General features: G+C 38.1%; 1 protein-coding gene across 1 annotated transcript in view; it reads left to right on the top strand.

The window, feature by feature from the left end:
* The window catches only part of LOC137284549 (voltage-dependent T-type calcium channel subunit alpha-1G-like), a 191,898-nt gene that overhangs the window by 121,200 nt on the left and 48,361 nt on the right, over positions 1-22,337 (top strand). Inside the window, exons 5-14 of the mRNA XM_067816393.1 lie at positions 908-1,005; positions 3,223-3,391; positions 5,152-5,431; positions 5,658-5,750; positions 8,367-9,162; positions 12,633-12,827; positions 14,416-14,448; positions 18,179-18,300; positions 19,592-19,743; positions 21,058-21,243. Coding sequence (XP_067672494.1) covers positions 908-1,005; positions 3,223-3,391; positions 5,152-5,431; positions 5,658-5,750; positions 8,367-9,162; positions 12,633-12,827; positions 14,416-14,448; positions 18,179-18,300; positions 19,592-19,743; positions 21,058-21,243 — 2,124 coding nt within the window. The remainder of the gene's footprint in view (positions 1-907; positions 1,006-3,222; positions 3,392-5,151; positions 5,432-5,657; positions 5,751-8,366; positions 9,163-12,632; positions 12,828-14,415; positions 14,449-18,178; positions 18,301-19,591; positions 19,744-21,057; positions 21,244-22,337) is intronic.

Here is a 22,337-nt window from a genome sequence, read left to right on the forward strand (position 1 = left end):
CAAGGTTTGTTGGGGCAAAGGTGTTCACTGGCTCAAGGTTTGTTGGAGAAGGTGTTCACAAGGTGAAGGAATTCTAATGCTAGATCACACCATGGAAGATACGAGTTTGCTCAGGTCTGTAAATATGGAGAGTCCAAGAGGGTGTTAAGGATTGCTGGAGAAGCAAATTTAGGCGAGAATGTATTACGTGGTTAAAACTGTCAGAGAAAGATCACTGTCAGTGTTTGCATCATGTACATGTTTTTGGGAAACAGGATCCACCGTCTTACTCTAAAAAGATTGACAGAAGCGTCAAAGGATCCAACCATATGGTCAGAGAGGAACATAACTCATGATTCATTTTCCGGACAGTGTTTGTTCTGTGGAATATTTCATGATGTATGCAACTGTCAGAGAAAATGATTTAGAAGTATTATGAAGACAATGGTGTAAGGGAGGTAACTGCTGTGACAGAGGTATATGTATGATTTGAGAACGCAGTTGAATGAATACATAGATTTTTTTGTCCAACTATTTCAGTTTTTATGAATATGTGTATATTTTTCAATTCAATTCACTTAAAACTTTCTAAACATGCCATTTTTGACACAGTGTTTTAATCATTTGTTCCATGTTTTGACTTTTGAAAATTGAAACTTGAAAATTCTTTCCCCAAAAGCTTTCTGAATACTTAATTCGCTTTTGAAAATACGTTCAGGGTGTGATTTCAAGTAAACCTTTTTTTCATGTATAAAATTGCTTAGACAAAGCTAAACCCAATGTTTACTCATATGTATGACATGACCTTTTCTATTCCCTTATGTAGAGCTTTTTTGTTTCGCAGGAATCTGATGACAGAGGTGTCGACAGTAGAGTGTGGATACGACATATATTTCATACAACTGATGAAACACTTCATCTATTTCAGAGCTGTGGAATATGGCATTGATACAGAAAACCTCAGCATATCTGCAATAAGAACAATCCGTGTGCTTCGTCCATTGAGGGCCATCAACAGAATACCCAGTAAGTAGACGATGATGGTGGTGGTGATGAGGTTGTTTGTTTGTTTGTTTGTTTGTTTGTTTGTTAACACTGTATTCAGCAATATTACAGCTATATGGCAGAGGTTTGTAAATAATCAAGTCTGGACCAGACAATCCATTGATCAACATCATGATCATTTATCTCCACAAATAGGATACAATGAGGTATGTGAGCCACGTCAGCGAGTCTGGCCACCAATCCTGTTAGTCACCTATGGCGTGAAGCAATGGTTGCTGAGGACCAATTCTAACCAGATCTTCACTAGATAGTGTCGGTTGTAAAGAAATGCATTCCCTTTGGAAACCAGAAGGCCTTCAAACTTTGGCTCTAAGCCACATAGAGGGCTGAGTTTAAACAATGTGCTTTAAATAAAATGCATCTATTTGGCCCGAGTTTAAAGTACAGAATTCCAAAAGATGAAGTATCGTTTAGCGTCAAAAAATAATAATATGATCCCCTTAAGATGAAGTTATGGTATGTGTTTAAGCTGCATCAACTCTCTAGGTAAAACGTCTTTTATAAGCGTTATTTGGTGTCAAATAGAGCCTCTGCTAGCTGTAAAGATATCTGCAGCCTCCTCATGACTTCAGCTGAAGGATCAGGAATATTTTACGGTGCTTCACTCACTGTGCACTGGACAGCACCAACATTAATTTGTGCAAATGGACATTGAAACAGAGGAAGACAAAATCTTGAAATATGTCAAGATGTGCTTAGCTGTTTCTTTTAATTAAAAGCAAAAAAAATGTTGAAGTGCACTATCCCCAGCACTTGCCTTCAACTGGCAGGTTTACATCTGGAATCTAATCCCAGCAATCTGGCAGTGAATCTCAACAAGCCAGTGCTATGTCTGTCAGGTGAGGTGTCTGTCACTTCCAACTGATTACTGCCAAAACATTGTTATGGATATACATGGCCCCAAAAAATGACACTTTGCCTTCGCTGCTCAGCATGGATGCAAGTCACTGCTAGACTAGTTTATGAGAGGCAAAAGGAAAATACGGAACAGTCTGTGAAAAATGAGGTGGAGATGGAACTAGTTTGTGGGGGATTCAACCAGTTTGTGAAAAATGCCATCCCATGTAAACCTGTTTGTGAAAGACACAGGTGACTGTTGAACCTGCTTGTGAGGAATGCCAGTCAATGTACATCCTGTTTGTGAAATATGCAAGTCACTTTTGAACCAATTTGTGAGATATAACTGTCATGAGTAACAGCCACTATAGAAATTTTTTTTTATGATTCAAGACACTCTTTACAAGGTCAACAGTTGCCAGCCATTTCTGAAACCTTTGCTTAGAAGTTCCACAAGCTTTTACTTTATATTCAGTGAGCAGGCTTTCATTGTCAGCCATTTTTGGTAGGCTAGGGAACACCAGTAGCTACTGTTGGGAGACAAAGCTTAGTGAAAATATATTTACACACATCACCACAAAAAGGATGTTCTGACAAGTAAAGGTCTTGAAATGTCATTATGATGTGAATACTTCAGAACATCCCCCAAAACGGATTAACCATGAGGACTGGTTCACCACCAGATGTGTTGAGTCTGAAATGTGATGGATTAGAGTATCAAACTCGATGACTTGGTTCATATCATAGCGTCGGTTGTTGTTCATAGCATCAATCACTGCATTCAGTATTTCCAGGCTGGAGTGTGGTGTTGAGACTTCAGAATGCCATGTCAACAGGAATGGCTCTGAAAGTAGCTGTGGCCTTCGGTCATGTCAGGAACATGAGATCAGGGATTTGAATTCTTCTTTGGTCTGATCATATTACTTGGTATGTCTTGACTTTACCCTTGTTCATGGACTTCGCAATGTCCGAGATGTGCATTGCAAGCTTTCCTCCAGCCTAAGTTGACACACTGTGATATAACTGGTAAAAACAGAGTCCAAAACATACCACTTGGTTACAATATATGAACTGTCAGTTTCATTCCTTGTGTCTCACTGTAGGACACTCACAGACACTTACCTGCAAAACACCATTCTCTCAGACACTTATGTTTATAATCTGTTATTTGTGGGATTGAATCCAAGTTTCATTCTTATGATCACAGATGTTAACACCAAAAGTCCAATGTTGCTTTCAGCTACATTTGCATATTTATCTGACAAGTCATTAAGTTACTGGAATATTGCTTAAAATGGCATCGTAGCCAAAATGACTCAGTAACTGTTGTTTGTGTTTCAGGCATGCGTATCCTGGTGATGCTGCTCCTTGACACCCTCCCCATGCTGGGGAATGTTCTCTTGTTGTGTTTCTTCGTCTTTTTTATATTCGGGATCATCGGTGTACAGTTATGGGCAGGGGTGCTACGAAACAGATGTTTTTTAGATATTGGGGAAAATATTACATATGTGTAAGTATGTCATTGATTTTTCTTGTCATTTTGTTTTTATTTTATGTTATGAGATGGAAATATGCCTTGAACGCAAGTTGGCTTGTATAATTCCTCAGGGAGCTGGGAATATAACAGATTAATTGGGGTATTGTAGTGTGCGCTTGCATGGTAGCGTGCGCTTGCATGGTGGGGTGACCTAGTGGTTAAGGTGTTAACTTGTCATGTCAAAGACTGGTATTTGATTCCCAGATGGGTACAATGTATGAAGCACATTTCTGGTATCCGACACTGTGATATTGCTGAAATATTGGTACTCAACATAGTAACCAGCATAGACAAGCTACATAATTATCAATATTTTTGCAACTTGTATTTGACTTGTAACGAGACTAGTAGCGGATAAATGTTCAGTTATACACTATTGATTATATGCAGAACAATAAAATCATCAATACTTGAAAGAAACAAAACACTAACCCTTCAACACACTCATCTACACCTACCCACAGACACACACACTTACTCAACCATCCACTCACGCACTCATCCAAACACCTCCTCAGTCACACACTCAACCACTCATGTATCCATAAATCCAATCATTCATTCACTCATTCATTCATTCATCCACACACCCATACACACTCTTACTCACCCATTCATCTACACCTACCCCCAGACACACCTTACTCAACCATCTACCCACTTACTCAACTGTCCACTCACTCAATCATCCACACACTTACTCAACTGTCAAATCATCCGCTCACTCACTCAGTCACCCACCCACTTACTCAACCATCCACTTACTCGCTCACTTACTCAACCATCCACTCACTCACTCAATCATCCACCCATTTACTCAACCATCTACTCACTCACTTACTCAATCATCCACCCACTCACTCAACCATCCACTCACTCAATCATCCACTCACTCAATCATCCACCCACTTACTCAGTCATCCACTCACTCAATCATCCACCCACTTACTCAGTCATCCACTCACTCAGTCATCCACCCACTTACTCAGTCATCCACTCACTCAATCATCCACCCACTTACTCAGTCATCCACTCACTCAATCATCCGCCCACTTACTCAGTCATCCACTCACTCAAGCATCCGCCCACTTACTCAGTCATCCACTCACTCAATCATCTGCCCACTTACTCAATCATCCACTCACTCAATCATCTGCCCACTTACTCAGTCATCCACTCACTCAATCATCTGCCCACTTACTCAATCATCCACTCACTCAATCATCTGCCCACTTACTCAATCATCCACTCACTCAATCATCTGCCCACTTACTCAATCATCCACTCACTCAATCATCCGCCCACTTACTCAGTCATCCACTCACTCAATCATCCACCCACTTACTCAGTCATCCACTCACTCAATCATCCACCCACTTACTCAGTCATCCACTCAATCATCCACCCACTTACTCAGTCATCCACTCACTCAATCATCCACCCACTTACTCAATCATCCACCCACTTTCTCAGTCATCCACTCACTCAATCATCCACCCACTTACTCAGTCATCCACTCACTCAATCATCCACCCACTCAATCATCCACCCACTTACTCATCCACACACACCCATCCACATGCTCCACCCCTCTCTTAACCACACAGCCACCCACATGCTCCACCCCTCTCTTAACCACACAGCCACCCACACAGCCATTCATGCACTCCCTCCCCTATATACCCTGGTTTGTTAAATCACAAACAGCCTGTATATCTCCTCTCCTATTACAGACATAATCTGAACTGGTTTTACCAGCCTAAGAAGGGGGATTACATCTGCAGCCAAGAGGGAATGTCAGGGATGCGGACTTGCGGGAACATACCGCCTTTTGAATTTGAAGGATTTAAGTGCAACGGTACTGCCAAGGAATACAGCAATAATACGCCAACATCCGAGTCCTGCGTAAATTGGAATCAGTATTATTCAACGTGTCAGCCTGGAGATAAGAATCCATTCCGAGGAGCTATATCATTTGACAATATAGGACTAGCATGGGTAGCAATTTTTCAGGTGAGTCAATAGGAAGAAGAGGTATCAATGAACATTGTTTTCTCATGATTGAACAATTTTTTTATTATCCTTTTTAAGTTTCTATTTCTATTTTCATGATTTTGTGTGTTCAATAACTGAAAATATGTATTTGTGCTTTGTCATTAACCATAGCGATCAGTTGATACTGTGTTTATGCTTGGTGAATATTATGAAGTATGTTCAAAATCCTCATTGTATGTTTCAGGTGATAAGTTTAGAAAGCTGGGTGAATATTATGTACTATGTTCAAGATGCTCATTCTTTCTGGGACTGGACTTACTTCGTTGCTCTCATTGTGGTAAGTGTGATATTCATCAGGTCTTCCATCTTTGATGAACCAAATCTTGCCAAAGACATTTCTTTCTGACCTGTGGGTGAGAAACCCATGTGAAAAAACTGATATTACACATATCTGTGAGTTTGATTTCTAATCCCGTGATTGGCTACTCCATGGTGATGACCTAAGGTTAAGTTATGACAGACTTCTTTCCTGATTAAGATTCATTGACAGGTTACTCATGCTTCAGCCCAACAGAAACATGTTAATCGTGCCCCCGAAACTCTTTACACCTGCTATCTTCTCGACTGCAACATTAGCAGGTCTTTATGCTATGAAACACATAGAGAATAAATATAATGCAAATCTGGTTATTTTCTAATTCCTTTTATTTAAACTTTTGATTCTAGTCATGAATTCTAAATGGCTTGAACAATCGGTGATACCTGTTGTAAACGATTATGTGAAAGTCACTTTGAATGCATAAAATGTACAACACTGGTACATTTCCTGAAGAGATGCGACAAGTGTCATACGTATTGTCTTGCAAAAATACCTGACAAGATATACTTTAGTGTCTGTTCATTGGGAGATCCTTTGCCTCATTGTTTCTTTTATGAATAGATGACTTCAGATGACATTTTCACTGATAAACATGATGAATCTTCCAGTACACATTCACTTCCTGCTCCGAGCTATGATGTGATTCCAATGTTATCAAATTCACTCATGACAATCAGAAGCAAAACACACACTCATTGCAACAATGTACAAAATGGAACAATTGCAAGGGTTCATGAATGCAAATAGTGACACACAACCTTTCAATCAAATATGTACAAGAACGGTTTATCTACACAAAAGTCAGTGCTTTTAGCTCTTCCTCTGTACATGTCTTCATAACATACAGCATGTGATTTGTTGTCGTAAGAGGTGATTAACGGGATCGGGTGGTCAGGCTCGTTGACTTGGTTGACACGTCATTGGTTCCCAATTGTGCAGATTGAAGCTCATGTTGTTGATCACTGGATTGTCTGGTCCAGACTCGATTATTTACAGACTGCCACCATATGGCTGGAATATTGCTGAGTGCGGCGTAAAGCTAAACTCACTCACTCACTACAGGGTGTGATCAACTCACATTTCATACTCTGTAAATTCTGTATCATTCCTAGTGGCACTTTCTGGCTCTGGGAAACAAGAAGTCAGCACCCCGGTGAAGAAGGGTAGTCTTGATTGATAATGAATGTAACCTCAGCAATGTCACATTCAACGAGACCTAATCACATGCACTCAATAGTTTTAGCTCAAGGAGATGGGATAACAACGAACGTAAACTGGTACACAAGTTGAAGTATAGATCCCCAGTGTGTAGAGATATCCAAAACAATCTTTCAATGACAACACCCACCAAACGATAGCAATGATGTCTCACACTCAAATATTTAATGCTTGCAAGAATTAAAGTCATCCACATTTACATGCTAACATCATCATTTTTGAGTGTTTTGTTAATTTTCCATGGTCTTATCTAGTTACATTATCACTACTGCCTTGATGACGCAAAGATGTGGCAGAAACTTTTTGGTGGAGGGTCACCTTCTCGATGAGTAGTGATTAGGAAGCCGAGTGACATCACTCATTCATAAATATTACATCTGTATTATTGCGCAGCTATGATGAGAAAATATCACATTTGAATGCTGCAATTTTATGGTGTGAAAGGAACAGAAATTCTTACTCATGCCTGTCAAATACCATTTATCTTACAACTCATAAGATAAATGGTATCTGACAGACACTTGTTTAGTAATCTCTTTATCTGGCATTAAAAGCCAGTTGATTAATCAGGGATGGCACAGGTGGGCTAGCGGTGTCAGAAACACCTTCAGTTATCCATGATCAACAAATGTGGGGTTCAAACTAAGATTTGCTGTGATTATGGTTTGGGGTTTCTGAGCAGTTTACTCTGCCTCAGATGCTGCAGAATTATGTTTGGTAAATATTTGCAAGTGTGTTGAAATATGATGTTCTATAGCCCAAGTCATCAATTTTTAATTTGATCTCCATCTGAAAAGATAGCTAGGATTTCCAGTTGTAGGTACAGCTACGTGGGATTTCCAGTCATAGGCAAAGATACTTAAAATTTTCAGTAGGTGGAATGAGCAGGTGAGTTTTCCAATAGCAGGCAAAGCCAGATGAGATTTCCAAGTGTATGCATAGCAGGATGGGATTTCTAAATGTAGGCAGGGGTAGTTGGGATTTTCATTGTAGGCACAGGTATGTGGATTTTCAGCTGTAGGCATAACTAGATAAGTTTTCCAGCAGTGCTCAAGGATAGCATGGGTTTCCATTTGTAAGGATATCAAGTGGGGATTTCTGATTGTAGGCAGTGATATTTTCCATTCTTGTTGCAGGATAATTAGTTGGAATTTCTTAAAACAGGCATCACTAGTTGAGATTTGAAGGCATATATGGGTGTTAAAATGCAAGATATTGTTTACTTATTGTCACCATTGCCCACCATTCCAGTGCATAACAAACTATACTATAGTGATTCTCATGTCGTTAAGCTGAGATATATATAGATAAAACTTATGGTTATTGTTTGTATGTTGTTTTTCATTTTCATTCCAGATCGGCTCATTTTTTATGATCAACCTGTGTTTAGTTGTCATAGCAACTCAATTTTCTGAAACCAAGAAACGAGAGACTGAGCGGATGCTCCAAGAAAGAAAGCGTTACCAGTCTTCAAGTACTATAGCAAGCAACTCCGAACCAGGGGGCTGTTACTCGGAGCTCTTGAAACTTATTGTGCATTACGGCAGGAGAGCAAAACGGAAACTTATACGATATTATTATAGAAATAGAGGCAAAAGGCAGCGAAAAGTTAACCCAGAAAAAGCTATATCTTTACGAAAGAAGAAAAACAGGAAGAAAGGTATTCAAACCGTGTATTTACATCAACCTCATCATCAACATCATCATCACCACCACTTGAACATTGTGACACCGGATATCTTCCCCTCTCGGGCCGCTTCTTTGGATAGTGCACAAGCTCCGCGTGCCAGTCCTGAGGCTTCGGATGTGGATCCTATATCATCACCACGACGACCCAACTTCTTAATGTTACCGAGTAACAACAATAGTCTTAATCCTTCTTCGGAGTCCTTAAACACATTGCCGTATGCAGCAGAGGCTTTGACACCAACGTTGTTCAAACCCCTACCCTCGCCCAACCACCTCACTGCCAATTATTCTTTGAGTCGAACATCATCCTTTAATTGCGGGGCTATGGGTAGTGCCAAAAATATGCCCTCTCTCCCTGAAGTTCTCGCTGCGCATGGCGCAAAGAACGCTGCCCTTGCCGCCTCAAATTTACTGCTGAATGTCGACACTGATACCAATAAGCTTCAATCACTTGTAGATAAAGGTGAGTTATCTCCCCTCCTGCTCCAGCTACATCACATGACTACACAAAAAGAAATGGAAGCTTGTGGAAATCCATTCAAAATTTGTGCAAATCAGATTTTAGATACTGCATGGAATTAGCATTTTCTATATTAGATTTGGAACTGTTCTGGAATGTTCAGGTCTTAGAATGTTGACTATAGTAATTTTCCAAGCAGAATATTAGTGTTTGTGCTTTAGAACCTCCTCTGAATTCCTGAATGTCTTCCAAAGAAACATGAACACATGTAGTTTTGAAATAGTTCAGTGATTTGATTAGTCTGTAGAACAAGACCTGTTTGGAAACAGTTCTGCATTTCCCATTTCTTTTCATAACATTTGGAGCAGACATTGACTTCATTTTGTATCATGTTTATGGATTCATTTCATGTTGCTTTGAGATAGTTTTACCATATACAGATACATTGCTTTAAATGATATAGGGATTATGTAATAGCTTTCTGATTGTGTTAAAGAATATGTTTTCTTGGTATTTTAAGATTAAATGAGCTGAACATTTGATTTCATAAATATATTATTGTATAGTGTAATTGTTAACTACCGCCTTGATACCAAATTAACGGTTATAACAGTAATTCTAAGTTTACTGCTGAAGTTGGTGTCTGTTCTACAGGGCAATGGTTTTCCAAAGACATAATTAATACTTTTATGTATTATTAATACTTAATGCTAAATATATTGTTTTATTAATATTGATAATGGCAAGGAAATATTTTATGGCTGTCATCCTATTATCTGATAACAGTAATTGATCTGAATCCATGTTAAACGTGTAATATATTTCAATGTATGGTCTCTGTCAGTCTTTGGAAAATCATTGTATGTGATTCACACAAGCACCGAGTTGCTGCACATAATTATACGTGAGTGATTGACAGGTCAAGGTGACACAACAGGTAAATTTCAAAAACAGTAACACTGGGTTCTGGAGCCAGTCAACAAAAAAAATAATAAGTTTCAATATCAACTTAATTAAAATAATTAACATAAACATTAAGATAAGAAATCTATTTCCATGTTTTAAAAAGTCACATTTAGCTCAACCTCAAAGAACGATTACAACTGAGAGAAAAATTATGTTTTGAGAGAGGTTGGTTGGGGTGATGTGAAAATCTTGTCCAAAACCCAGTTTGCTGTTCATAGTTCAAATGCCTGGTTAGATTGATTTCTCCATATTTATTGGGATTTGGCATCAACTTGGCTGTCTGTCTGCTGCTTTGTCATATATCCATTAGAGATTTCGTTTATAATGACACATATATATGCATTTCCTAGATCACAAATATAGTTTTAGGTATTATGACAACTGAATTGAATTTTACCTAATTTTTTTAAACACAGTCTCAGTTCATGTCATTCACACTTTTGTCTCGTATCCTGCTTTTACCACAGATGGAAAACATATAACCCACTTTTCAGGTTTACCAGAAATCACAGACAACATTTATGTTTCTTTCAAATCATTTTTTCCAAATTGTTTGTTTTTTACCGTTTGTGGATTGGTTGATAGATGTCACTCTCTTTGTTAGTAAATATTAGTTTTAGAAGTAGATTTGATGTAAATACATAGTTCAATCTGTAATTCTCTAGATATGGTACAGTGCTCTTGAAATGTGATTCTATTTGCCTTTCACAAAAATGTCAGTATAATGTTTAATGAATTTCTTTAATACAATCTGTATCACTATTTTCATACTTCAATTTCCAAATTATCAGTTCAAATGACGCTTTGGGGTTTTTTAATTCTTAAAATGGGAGCACTGTATCTTTTCCTACACTGCTTTTCGTTTGTGCACAGCATGCTTTCCTCAGCTTTTTAGCCAATCCAGTGGCTTGATTCACGTCACATGACAAGCAGTGAGGGCAGATAACGTTTACACTACAACTTCTCTTCACCTCCGAAGCCTCACCGTAGACCTCAAACGATGTCGAATTTCCTGTCGTTTATTTCTCGATGCGTGCATTTTTCTATCTGGTTGTCTTCATAAAAGTATTGATCTTGTAAAGTCTTGTATATTTTTTCTAATATTACAAGTTTGGTACCGTTTTAATTTTTCCATACTTCTCCCATGCTGATCAGATCTTTTGATGGTTATTTCAAAATATTAAATAGTAAATTTATGAATGATATTGTAATTATTTGGATTACTTTTCCAATTTTGAAAGTTCTGGCCAGCAAAAGAACGACTCCTAGTTAGAGCTCTTAAATGTGGAAATGTTGCAAACCTTGTTTTGTATGATTAAAAACAAAATGCTTTATCACCTTTTTGAACATTTTATTTTTAAGAATAAAAAAAAATGTAATTAAATTTTTATTATAACTTGAAAAAAAACAAGAGAACAACATTTCATTATTGACATTTCTAAATGATTCTTGCTTCTACAAAGATTATTCATCAGCAAACAAGCTCAATTCAGTCGAAAACAAAAGAATCATGTATGCTCATTAAAAAGAATCACTAGTTATTAATAACTTAATGATTATATCTTGTTTGCTGATATCATATTGTATATGCCATATTTCCTCCAGTCATTTGGAGTGGTAAAACAAAATCTCAATAATTTTCAAATGGGCAAAGTGTCCATGCTTTTTGTAGAGGTGAGAGAAATTTTGGAATTGTTTATGCCTGAAATCAGTATATTTTTATTTTTGTTTTCATTTTGTGGAAGAAATATGGCATTTGTATGTAACGTGACCTGGTATGCTATATGTACTTATTTGCAGAATATTCTCAAAGTTAACTATTGTCTTTTTGTATAAATAGGTAGGGAGCATGCATCTTTTTCAGTTTGATGTAAAGTTAATGTGTTGATATCTCTCGTGTATTGTATTTAGTTTTGCAAATTTGAACATTTCTCATTATGTCAGTGTAAACACGATATCATGTCTTTTTCATGAAAAATGAACTGTGAATATATATTTTTCGGAACATTTATAACTGCAACGTTTTTAATATTCTTGGAAAAGGATGCATGGTCTTTACAATTTGAATATAAGTTTCATAACTGATGTGTATTTTCATCTGTCTTGCATATCCTTCTTTCAAAGTCATTCTCTCAATGGAAATAAATGTTTGGTGAGAGTGGAAGTAGACAAAAATAACGAAAATCCTTGAAAAGTATATTTTTATACTTGAACATGGAAATTAAATCATTACAATGGAATTGACATTTACCAACTGATGCTGTGGAAAAAGCAGGATAGAAGAAATAACATTAATTTCTTATTTTTTTTCTCTGACTTGTGGAAAAAAATTCTTTAGGCTTAATAGACACAGAAAGAAACTGAACTTTTTGAAAATTGTGATGAAAACGTTTGATTAAGATAGGGCATACAGACGGGCAGATGGTTTTCAGTGCTTACCCTTTGGCTTTGGTTTGTTATTTTTGTGACACTGAAAATCATATTTGAACTGTGATCTTCATTCACAGGCCTATTTGCAGATCATCTGCTTGTGGATATTGTGGGCGAGAAACGAGTCTCATGCGTGTCTCAGAGTGAGTGTGATACCACGCATAACAGCCACACGCACTCCGAGTATGAGTTGAGTGACAGCGAGAAAAATAACGACAGCGAATCCGATTTTGATTGGAAAGAAGAATCGGAACCTACCAAAAAACAGACAAGTAAGTACTAGCATTGGTCTTGTGTTTGTAATTTCTCTTTGTATTGACCCTTTCCAACTCTCTTGAACTTTTTGCTTTGAGTCATATCAGTTAAAATCAGTTGTTTGACATAAAGTGATATAAGTGTTTTTACATGCAAAGATAAATAATATATAAACCTTGTGGAGGTTAGAAAATGGCCGTTTCTTCAAAGAAGGGTTCATAGAGGGTGCTAAAATTGATAAAAGTATCATGTTTTTTCAGTCAAAGTTTGCTGAATCATGAAAAACTTTCTCTTATGATATAGATGACATTTTCTGATGGTTTGAGTCTTTTCCATAGTGTAAATAGGAGGAATGGATATTATTTGCTTTGTTACATGCAAAAAATGTTTACAGTCTATGTGATGTTACGATTTATACTAACATCATTTTATATAAAACCTCCACCTGCTGATTTGCATATTGTTGCTGTCACAACCTCACACCTCAGTCTAATATTTCTGAATGTTTTTGTGTGTAATTCATTAACGATGTCATGATATTTGGGTATGGGTTACTCATTAGTGTAGATTTGGGGTTAATTGTAGGGTTACATTAGTGTTGTGTAGGTTGGTTTGGGGTTAGTAGTAGGGTTACATTAGTGTTGGGTAGCACAAAGGTAAATAATTGCTTAATGTTAGTGCCATGTAGGGCAAGGGTAAATTGTAGTATTATTTTATTATTGGGTAGGGCTAGGGTAAATCATTGTGTAATGTTTGTGTGGGTTAGATCTTTGGTTACTGTTTCTGTTACTAGATTGTTTAGTAGGGCTAGGGTTACTTGTACATTATGTTACTTCTAAGTATTTAATTGCTAATTATTTAAGTGCTTGAGGTTGCCACTTTATTTAGCACAACAATGCAGAACATTGATTTTAGAAATGAGCCACACTCTGTTAAGTTTCAATGTTTTAGGTTGGACATTGATTAAGATCATTTTCGATTTTCACTAGAACATTGATATTCCGATAAGACAGATAGAACTCAAGTCAGATGAGGCTTGAGGCTGTGACTACAGGCAGCTATGTGTATGTCTTCTGTGTGCCTGGTTTTCTAGAAATGAGTTGGTTTTAGTTAGATAGAGCTCATCTCCATCCCTCCCACTCTCATCTCCCCTTGTATAACAAACAGTTCATGCTTTAAACGAAAAATCCATTTGCAAAGAATCTCATTTCTATCATAAAATAAAACTGAAAAGTATAATTATTTTGAAAAGTGATAAAATGTATTGCTTAAAGCAGAATGTAATATATTTAATCTGTGTATTTCTAGTCACTGAACAAAATTGTTGGCTTTAGCTGCACATTTCTTTAAAACATATCTTAATATTATCAAGGGGAAATTTCAGCAAATGCGGATTTCATGTTTTTAAACATAATGTAAATAAATTAGGTAACCCTCGTCCAAACAGGATTCCAAATTAACATGAAACATATCACCATCAAAATATGTTCATTTGTGAATTTTATGTTTTTTTCAAAATTGGTTTGACTTATCACCATGGCAACCCCAATGATGAGACACTTTTTAACCCTATGTCTATGTTTAATTTCAATTTATTTCCTATAGATAAGAGGAAATGCAACCTATCTTGCATTGCACGTGAGTTTATCCGTCTCTTTTTACCGCTCTCCAGGCCTTTATGCCATAGTTGTCTTTGTAACACACAAACGCTTTCTGTAAACAATGATCTCATTTACCCACCGAATATTGAAGACGTAGAAATCTGAAACTGCAGGGCAAATTATTGCCTAAATAAAAAAAAAAATGGAAACATTTTGTGACAACTGACTCCATTGATCTGTTCAGGAAGATCACACGATTGCAGCATGATGGTAGAGTACTGAATGACTAGTTCAGATTAAGGGTTTACTTGCAGTAATTTTGCTTCGGTTGCCTTTAAATGCTTTATATCACCACATGTGGTTTTGTACAGGCTCATATTAATATATTAGATGCATGTGTTTTTATTGATAATAAACTTTTGAATATTCTGCATAAACTCACATGCAAGCTTCTTGGCTGTCTGAGGACAAAAAATATCTACTCATGAAAAAAATTTTTAATGTCTTTTTGAAATATTCTCATGTTTATATGTTTATATGTGCATTTCATATTTATCACATATGTAACTGAATCTCATATATTTATATATAATGTATTATAAAATGAATCAAACAATGAAAATAATAACAATTCATTTTTTGGTCTGCTAGTATGGCAGGTTTGATGTGTGTCAGTCTGAACTCAGCATTCAAGCAGCACAGTCACACTTTTCATTCATATTTCTTCATTATGTGTTATTGCTCAGATGGACAGACCTTAGATGGTTCTTGTTGAAATTTTGGAAGTTGACAAATACGAAAGGCATGTGATGTGATGACTTTATAGCAAAACGTTACAATACTACTTTCCCCAAGACTGAACTAAAGGCCTGGAATCTCCTGTATGTACTGAGAGTATGGTTTATGTATGGTGACATGGTACTGGTGCAGTGTTTGGCTTGGTGATAATCATGACTAAACTCAATTCAGTGTCCTCCCATACCTTCCAGTCTGATTGCCTACTGACGTTACCAGTGTGTCATACCTTGAATATCAACATAATGGACAATATATGACCCTTCAATCTGTTCCACAAGTATGCTAGCTGATCTGTCAGTATGCCCTCTTCCCAATCCAGGATCTGTATCTCTACTATTCTTCAAGTATGCCCCAACCTTCCAATCCTAGAAAGTATCTTGTAACCCACCTCCCTAAGTATGCTAGCATCTGTGATATCTCTAGGGTATACATTTGAATAAATCTCCACTATACCCTGGATGCATCTAGGATTACCTCCCTTAGCTGGCTTTTTTGTCCACTCAGGTGTCTATGCTAGGATTTTGAGCATATCATGGGGCTCGATGGGCAAGCTGGCTAAGGCGCCAGGCTAGTGATCCAGAGAGGTTGAGGTGTCGGGATCGAGCCCACCTGTGACCGGGTGTAAAGACCTTGGAGTCATCTTTGTGTGCAGACTCTTTCAGTGTTGTCACAACCCCTAGTGTACAGTACACAACCTTGTGCACTTAAAAGAACCCACAAATCCATCAGTATATGACCAGATGGTGGCCACATGAATATGTGCAAACACCTAGTTGCGGGTACAGCAATGTGCAGTAAACTTGGACAAAGTACTGTGACTATGTGTCCCAGTTCACCTAGCTGCGAATGGATACCTGGTTAGGATGAGAGAGTCTCAATAAACTTGGTGTGCCAAGTGGCAAGAAAAGTTGTATACTCCTCAGGGAGTTGAGATTGAAATATGATGTGCTGTTGAGATTGACAACCAGTGATCAAAGGAAAAATACCAGCGCCTTGAGCATGCACTAGTTCATGGATATGTGCACTATATAAATATCCTATATCATATCATTCACATCTCACTTTCGCTTTTTAAATTATCTAACCAATTAAACTTGGCAACACAAATGATGCAGAGGTACCCTGAAATAGTCCTTGCATATTTTGTAATAGTTTCAGACCTGTCAGTTTGTCTGTATGATTTCCCTCAAATCTGAGTCACACTGTGAAGAAACCTTCCCAGTTGCAACCACTATCTTTTTTGACACTGGCTAGCTCAGTTGTAATGGTGGCTTAACTGATTGGCTACTGTGAGAATGTGACTACTGTATATTGGAACATATACCTAGAGATATCAAGGATGGTAAGCTAGCTGCTCAGTCAGTATGCCCCTCTTCCCAATCCTAGATCAGCATCTTCAGTTGTTCCTCCACAAGTATACTAGGTGCTCAGTCAGTATGCTCCTCTTCCCATCCAAGATCAGCATCTTGTGTTCCACCTCCACAAGTATGCTAGGTGCTCAGTCAGTATGGCCCTCTTCCCATCCAAGATCAGCATCTTGTGTTCCACCTCCACAAGTATGCTAGGTGCTCAGTCAGTATGGCCCTCTTCCCATCCAAGATCAGCATCTTGTGTTCCACCTCCACAAGTATGCTAGGTGCTCAGTCAGTATGGCCCTCTTCCCATCCAAGATTAGTATCTTGTGTTCCACCTCCACAAGTATGCTAGGTGCTCAGTCAGTATGGCCCTCTTCCCATCCAAGATCAGCATCTTGTGTTCCACCTCCACAAGTATGCTAGGTGCTCAGTCAGTATGCTCCTCTTCCCATCCAAGATCAGCATCTTGTGTTCCACCTCCACAAGTATGCTAGGTGCTCAGTCAGTATGGCCCTCTTCCCATCCAAGATCAGCATCTTGTGTTCCACCTCCACAAGTATGCTAGGTGCTCAGTCAGTATGGCCCTCTTCCCATCCAAGATCAGCATCTTGTGTTCCACCTCCACAAGTATGCTAGGTGCTCAGTCAGTATGCTCCTCTTCCCATCCAAGATCAGCATCTTGTGTTCCACCTCCACAAGTATGCTAGGTGCCCAGATCCAGAATCTGTATCCTATGTTCAGCCCCTGCCACATCATCGCTCCTCAGTCACAGATACCTGTACCCAATCCCAACCCTGTATCTGGTATCCACTCCTCCAGCTCACAACTTCAGCCACTCCATGTTCAAAACTCTTCCTCTTCCTTGGCTATGTAAATGACCAACCAAAAACTGTGTAGTCAGATCCCTTGTAGTCCCCTTGTTTTGTCCATAGATAGTGTAGGTAGCTTAGTTAGATACACTTACAAGGTTCATTAGTACATTTCCTTGTGATTCTGATGACAGTCTCATTACACTGAACATGTTTGTTCCAGACAAGTGATCAACAACCATAAGCACAACCAGTAGCTGGTTGTTATTTGAAACATGCATGTTATGTTGTACTGTTGCATCAAGTAAATTTGTTCTTATCTCACTTTACAGTTCTCTGCAAATAATCACCTTGCACAATTCATAGCAAGTGTGACTGGTGCAGTTTGAATATTTTTGTCAAGAGTTTTTCCCAAATCACTGACACATACTGATGGAAATATTTTTCAAAGATGTTTAACTTAGTCAACAGTAACAGCTACCAACCTCATTTAAAGGGAGAGAACTCATGGTCACCTTGTTGTCAGTTATCTCCCATAAGTTAGTGTCACATGGTCGTTTAGTCCTTTGTAATGCTGATGCTATTAAATGGCTGTCTGTATATAATGACACAGTATTGAAATCATTTCTTTCTGACATTTCTCATATAAGTGGAAGCATTAATGTTCTCATCTCATTCTGTGAGGTCATACACTCATCCAGAGTTTTTTTTTCTGAGTGAAATATTTTTTAATCATTATTAAATCTCAATGATTGAGTTGATGCTCAAACAGAATGATATGTAATACGTCTCTGCTTTGTTTCAGATTGGATGAACAAATTCACCAGTTTCATGGTTAAGTTTGTAGAATGCAAATTTTTCCAGCGTGGTATCCTTGGGGCAATCTTGCTCAACACCCTTAGCATGGGCGTGGAGTACCACAAGCAGGTCAGTTGGTCAGAGCACGTGTATTTGTGGGGTTAATACTGTTAGTGAATCAGTTACAGTCCTGTGAATGGATGAATGGATGAATGGATGAATTGCAGTCTCAAAAACTAATAAACATAAAATGCTGAATGAAACGCTGATCTTAATCAAAACATCAGACCACCTTTGTGAGGTTTTCTGCAGAATTCTGTGGAAGGCTCTTGAATTCTGTCAAATGGACTACACCGAATGCATGGAGGAACAAATCTGTGTGTGTGTGTGTGTGTGTGTGTGTGTGTGTGTGTGTGTGTGTGTGTGTGTGTGTGTGTGTGTGTGTGTGTGTGTGTGTGTGTGTGTGTGTGTGTGTGTGTGTGTGTGTGTGTGTGTGTGTGAGAGAGAGAGAGAGAGAGTTTTAGATTGGTAAGTGCGAAAAGCATTCATTGAAATGTTTATCCCCATGAAATATGATTCCCTCAGTATATTCAGCATCATGTTATTCCACCTGGAATGATGTCACAAAGTGTATGATTTTCTCAACATTAACCCTAGAAGGGGACACATCACTCTCTTGAAAGACTAGATACTGGCCACCTCTGCCGCTTCAAATGAACTTGACATTCACTTGTTGGATAGCCATCATGACTGAAAAGATTGGCAATTAGATCATTGAGTGAGGGAAGTGTGAGTGTGAGGTGTGTTTGTGTTAGGAGGTGCCTGCATGTGAGGTGTGTGGATATGTGGGAGTAAGGTGTGGTTTGTGTGTGTGAAGGAGTGAGAGAAAGAATGATGAAGATATGCTGAAGCATCTAACTATAGGAGGATGAGCTATCTGTAATGCACATGAAGACTTGAGTTCTGTTTCCCACATGGACACCAATGTGTGGAGGCCATCTCTGGTGTCACTGCCATGCTGTTTTGCATTTTGTTAAAAGTTTCTTGAATCTAAACACATTCACTACTGAGTGAGTGAATGAGTGAGTTGAGTTTTACACTGCACTCAGCAATATTCCAGCTATATGGCGGCAGTCTGTATATAATCAAGTCTGGAACATACAATCAGGTGATCAACACCTTGAGCATCGATCTGCACAATTGGGAACCGATGACATGTAAGTCAACCAAGTCAGCGAGTCTGACCACCCGATCCCGTTAATCGCCTCTTACAACAAGCATGGTCGCCTTTTATGGCAAGCATGGGTTGCTGAAGGCTTACTCTTCCTCAGGACCTTCACAGGTAAACTCACTATTGACATAGTGTGATAGGTTCCCATGTTATCAGTCTGTTAATCATGAAAGTATGTTTGTCTTCCAGCCTGAGGAGCTGACTCTGATACTTGAGTACAGCAACATCGCATTCAGCATCCTCTTTGGTGCGGAGATGCTGTCCAAGCTGTTGGCCTATGGCCTGTATGGGTACATCAGTGATGGGTTCAATGTCTTCGATGGGTTCATAGTCATACTCAGGTAAGTTGTCAAATATGTTTGCTAACAGGTAGATACTCTGAGCTTCATAGCCACATCTGTCAAGTTATCTTTTCAAGGGGCAGTAGTGTTTTTAGTGTGTGAGTGAGTGAGTTTAGTTTCACCCCACACACAGCAATATTCCAGCTATATGGCGGCAGTCTGTAAATAATCGAGTCTGGACCAAACAATCCAGTGACTAACAACATGAGCATTGATCTGCGCAATTGGGAACCGATGACATGTGTCAACCAAGTCAGTGAGCCTGACCACCCGATCCTGTTAGTCGCCTCTTACGACAGGCATAGTTGCCTTTTTATGGCAAGCATGGGTTGCTGAAGGCCTATTCTGCACCCGGGACCTTCAGGGGTCAGTAGTGTTTTTAAGATGTAAAGACATTTATTTGTTATCCAAAACACTATTACATGTATAGAGTTCACTCACCAACTTTCACTAATGACAACATAATGTAGGTGTTTTCCTATCTAAACTTTGAACTTTCTGTCTGTATTTGATGTCCTTCCTATCTCAAGAGGAGATGCGCAAATAATAAAGTTATTATGAAGTTAGTATTATTGGTAACTGCCCCCAGTTGTCTGTGGTCTGATTTAACCATGATTAGGACACATCACAGGGATCGGCCTATGCGTGAAACGTACCATTTTGGTACTGATTTTAAGGATCAAGTTAAAGTTTTATACAGTAGTGTATGGTATGCCATACTAATAAATTGTAACTGATTCCAAGGCACACAGTTGGCAATATTTATTGCATCATAACTTCCATGGGCCAAAAACAAATTCGGCTATTCCCTGACAGCAGTTTTCATTTTGCTAGATTTAAGTCTGTGTGGCTAATGTTGCATGTTGCTTCTTTGGAGATCCTTAAGTATTACATGCTAAGTCAAAAATAATAAGGGATCACAAGGAAGCACAAGGGTTACTATATTTACTAGCAGATTTTGTTACAAGCAGTACACTTGAGGAGAAACCTTGGAAAAATAAGGGAACACTTTCACTTATTTTTTTTGCACAGTATATATTTATGTCAGTTTTTTAACTGAATTCATGTGACTTTCACTCAAAGAAATATATTCGATGTAGCATTGCTTGGTTTTTCTTGAATTTTGCTTGTAAAGAAAACAAAGGTATTTTCATGATCCCTTCTGACATACCTTGGAGAAAGAACCATGGAAACTGGCTGTAGTCCCTGAAAATCTGTTTTGGTTAATGGGAAGGATGTAATTATTATGTTTAACATGAACATTACCATAAGGAAGTTGAAAATCAAAGTACCACAATGTCTTGTCTTTTGCAGTATCGTGGAACTTGCCCAGGGTGGCGCCAGTGGACTGTCTGTCCTTCGTACATTCCGTTTGTTACGTATTCTCAAGCTAGTGCGCTTCTTGCCTGCACTCCGGCGCCAACTAGTGGTCATGCTACGTACCATGGACAATGTGGCCACTTTCTTTGCACTTCTTCTTCTGTTTATGTTCATATTCAGGTATTTATTACACTTACCATTGTTTGTTGCTATCTATAACAAAAAATTTAAAAGTAATGTTGCAATCTCTAATAATGTAAGATTTGTATGCAAAGTATATAACACAATTCTACATATTTTCTTGATTCTTAATTCTTTACTGCGTAAAGTTTTAATCTCTTGATCATGTCATTCTTGTATCTATGTCTTTTGAACAAAGAGTTTCATAAATTATTTCTTTTTTATTTTTCTGCTCCTGAAAAATTTACGACTTTAGCATCTTGGGAATGAACTTGTTTGGCTGTAAGTTCTGTACTGAAAAACACGGCAGGCGAAAATGTGATCGCCGGAATTTTGATTCCCTTCTCTGGGCGATTATAACTGTCTTTCAGGTATGGTGAGACACGTCAGCATGCCCAAATTATCTCCCAACTAACCTTTGAACCCTGTTACGTTTAACCCGGTTTTATTCCTCGAGTCCTAGAGAGTACCTAGATATTCTGTTCTGCCATTCTCTCTACTGAAATGGCAGTAGTGTAGATACTAGTCTTTCAGCTCTTTCATTGCTAAGGTAGTTAGCAGGCTTAACCAGCATGGCGTTGAGCCAATCCTTGTCAATATGGTTTCATTCGAATTTGAGGAATGGTATTTTATGTTATAAGTGGCTTAGCTGTGCCTGGTTTTATGTGGCAATTTGTGCAAAATGTTTCAATATGTGGAAGGAATTTCATCAGTAGTTGAGTCGTATGAAATAACTTTTGTTTTTTCAGTTTTACTTAAGTAATACTCACTGCATGATCTTATTAGATATTTCAATAGAATGCTTGTATATATAACACGTAAATATATATCACTTGTGTTTTACATAACATAACCAATCAAATGAAGTTTTGCCTGTTTTATATGATATCTATTTTAACTTATGATATCGATATCTTGTTAATGCCTTACACATAAGAGCATGCATATGTGTTGTTAATGTTTGTATGCACAATAGAATGAAAAATGTCACTTGTTTGGGAAAAAGAATTATTGGAAATTTGGTCTTGTACATTTTTGTGATGTGATTGTATACTGGACTTAACTTTGGCATGTATTATTGGCAATAATGGCTT

Source organism: Haliotis asinina, chromosome 5, assembly GCF_037392515.1.
Source record: "Haliotis asinina isolate JCU_RB_2024 chromosome 5, JCU_Hal_asi_v2, whole genome shotgun sequence".
Classification (NCBI taxonomy): Eukaryota; Metazoa; Mollusca; class Gastropoda; order Lepetellida; family Haliotidae; genus Haliotis; species Haliotis asinina.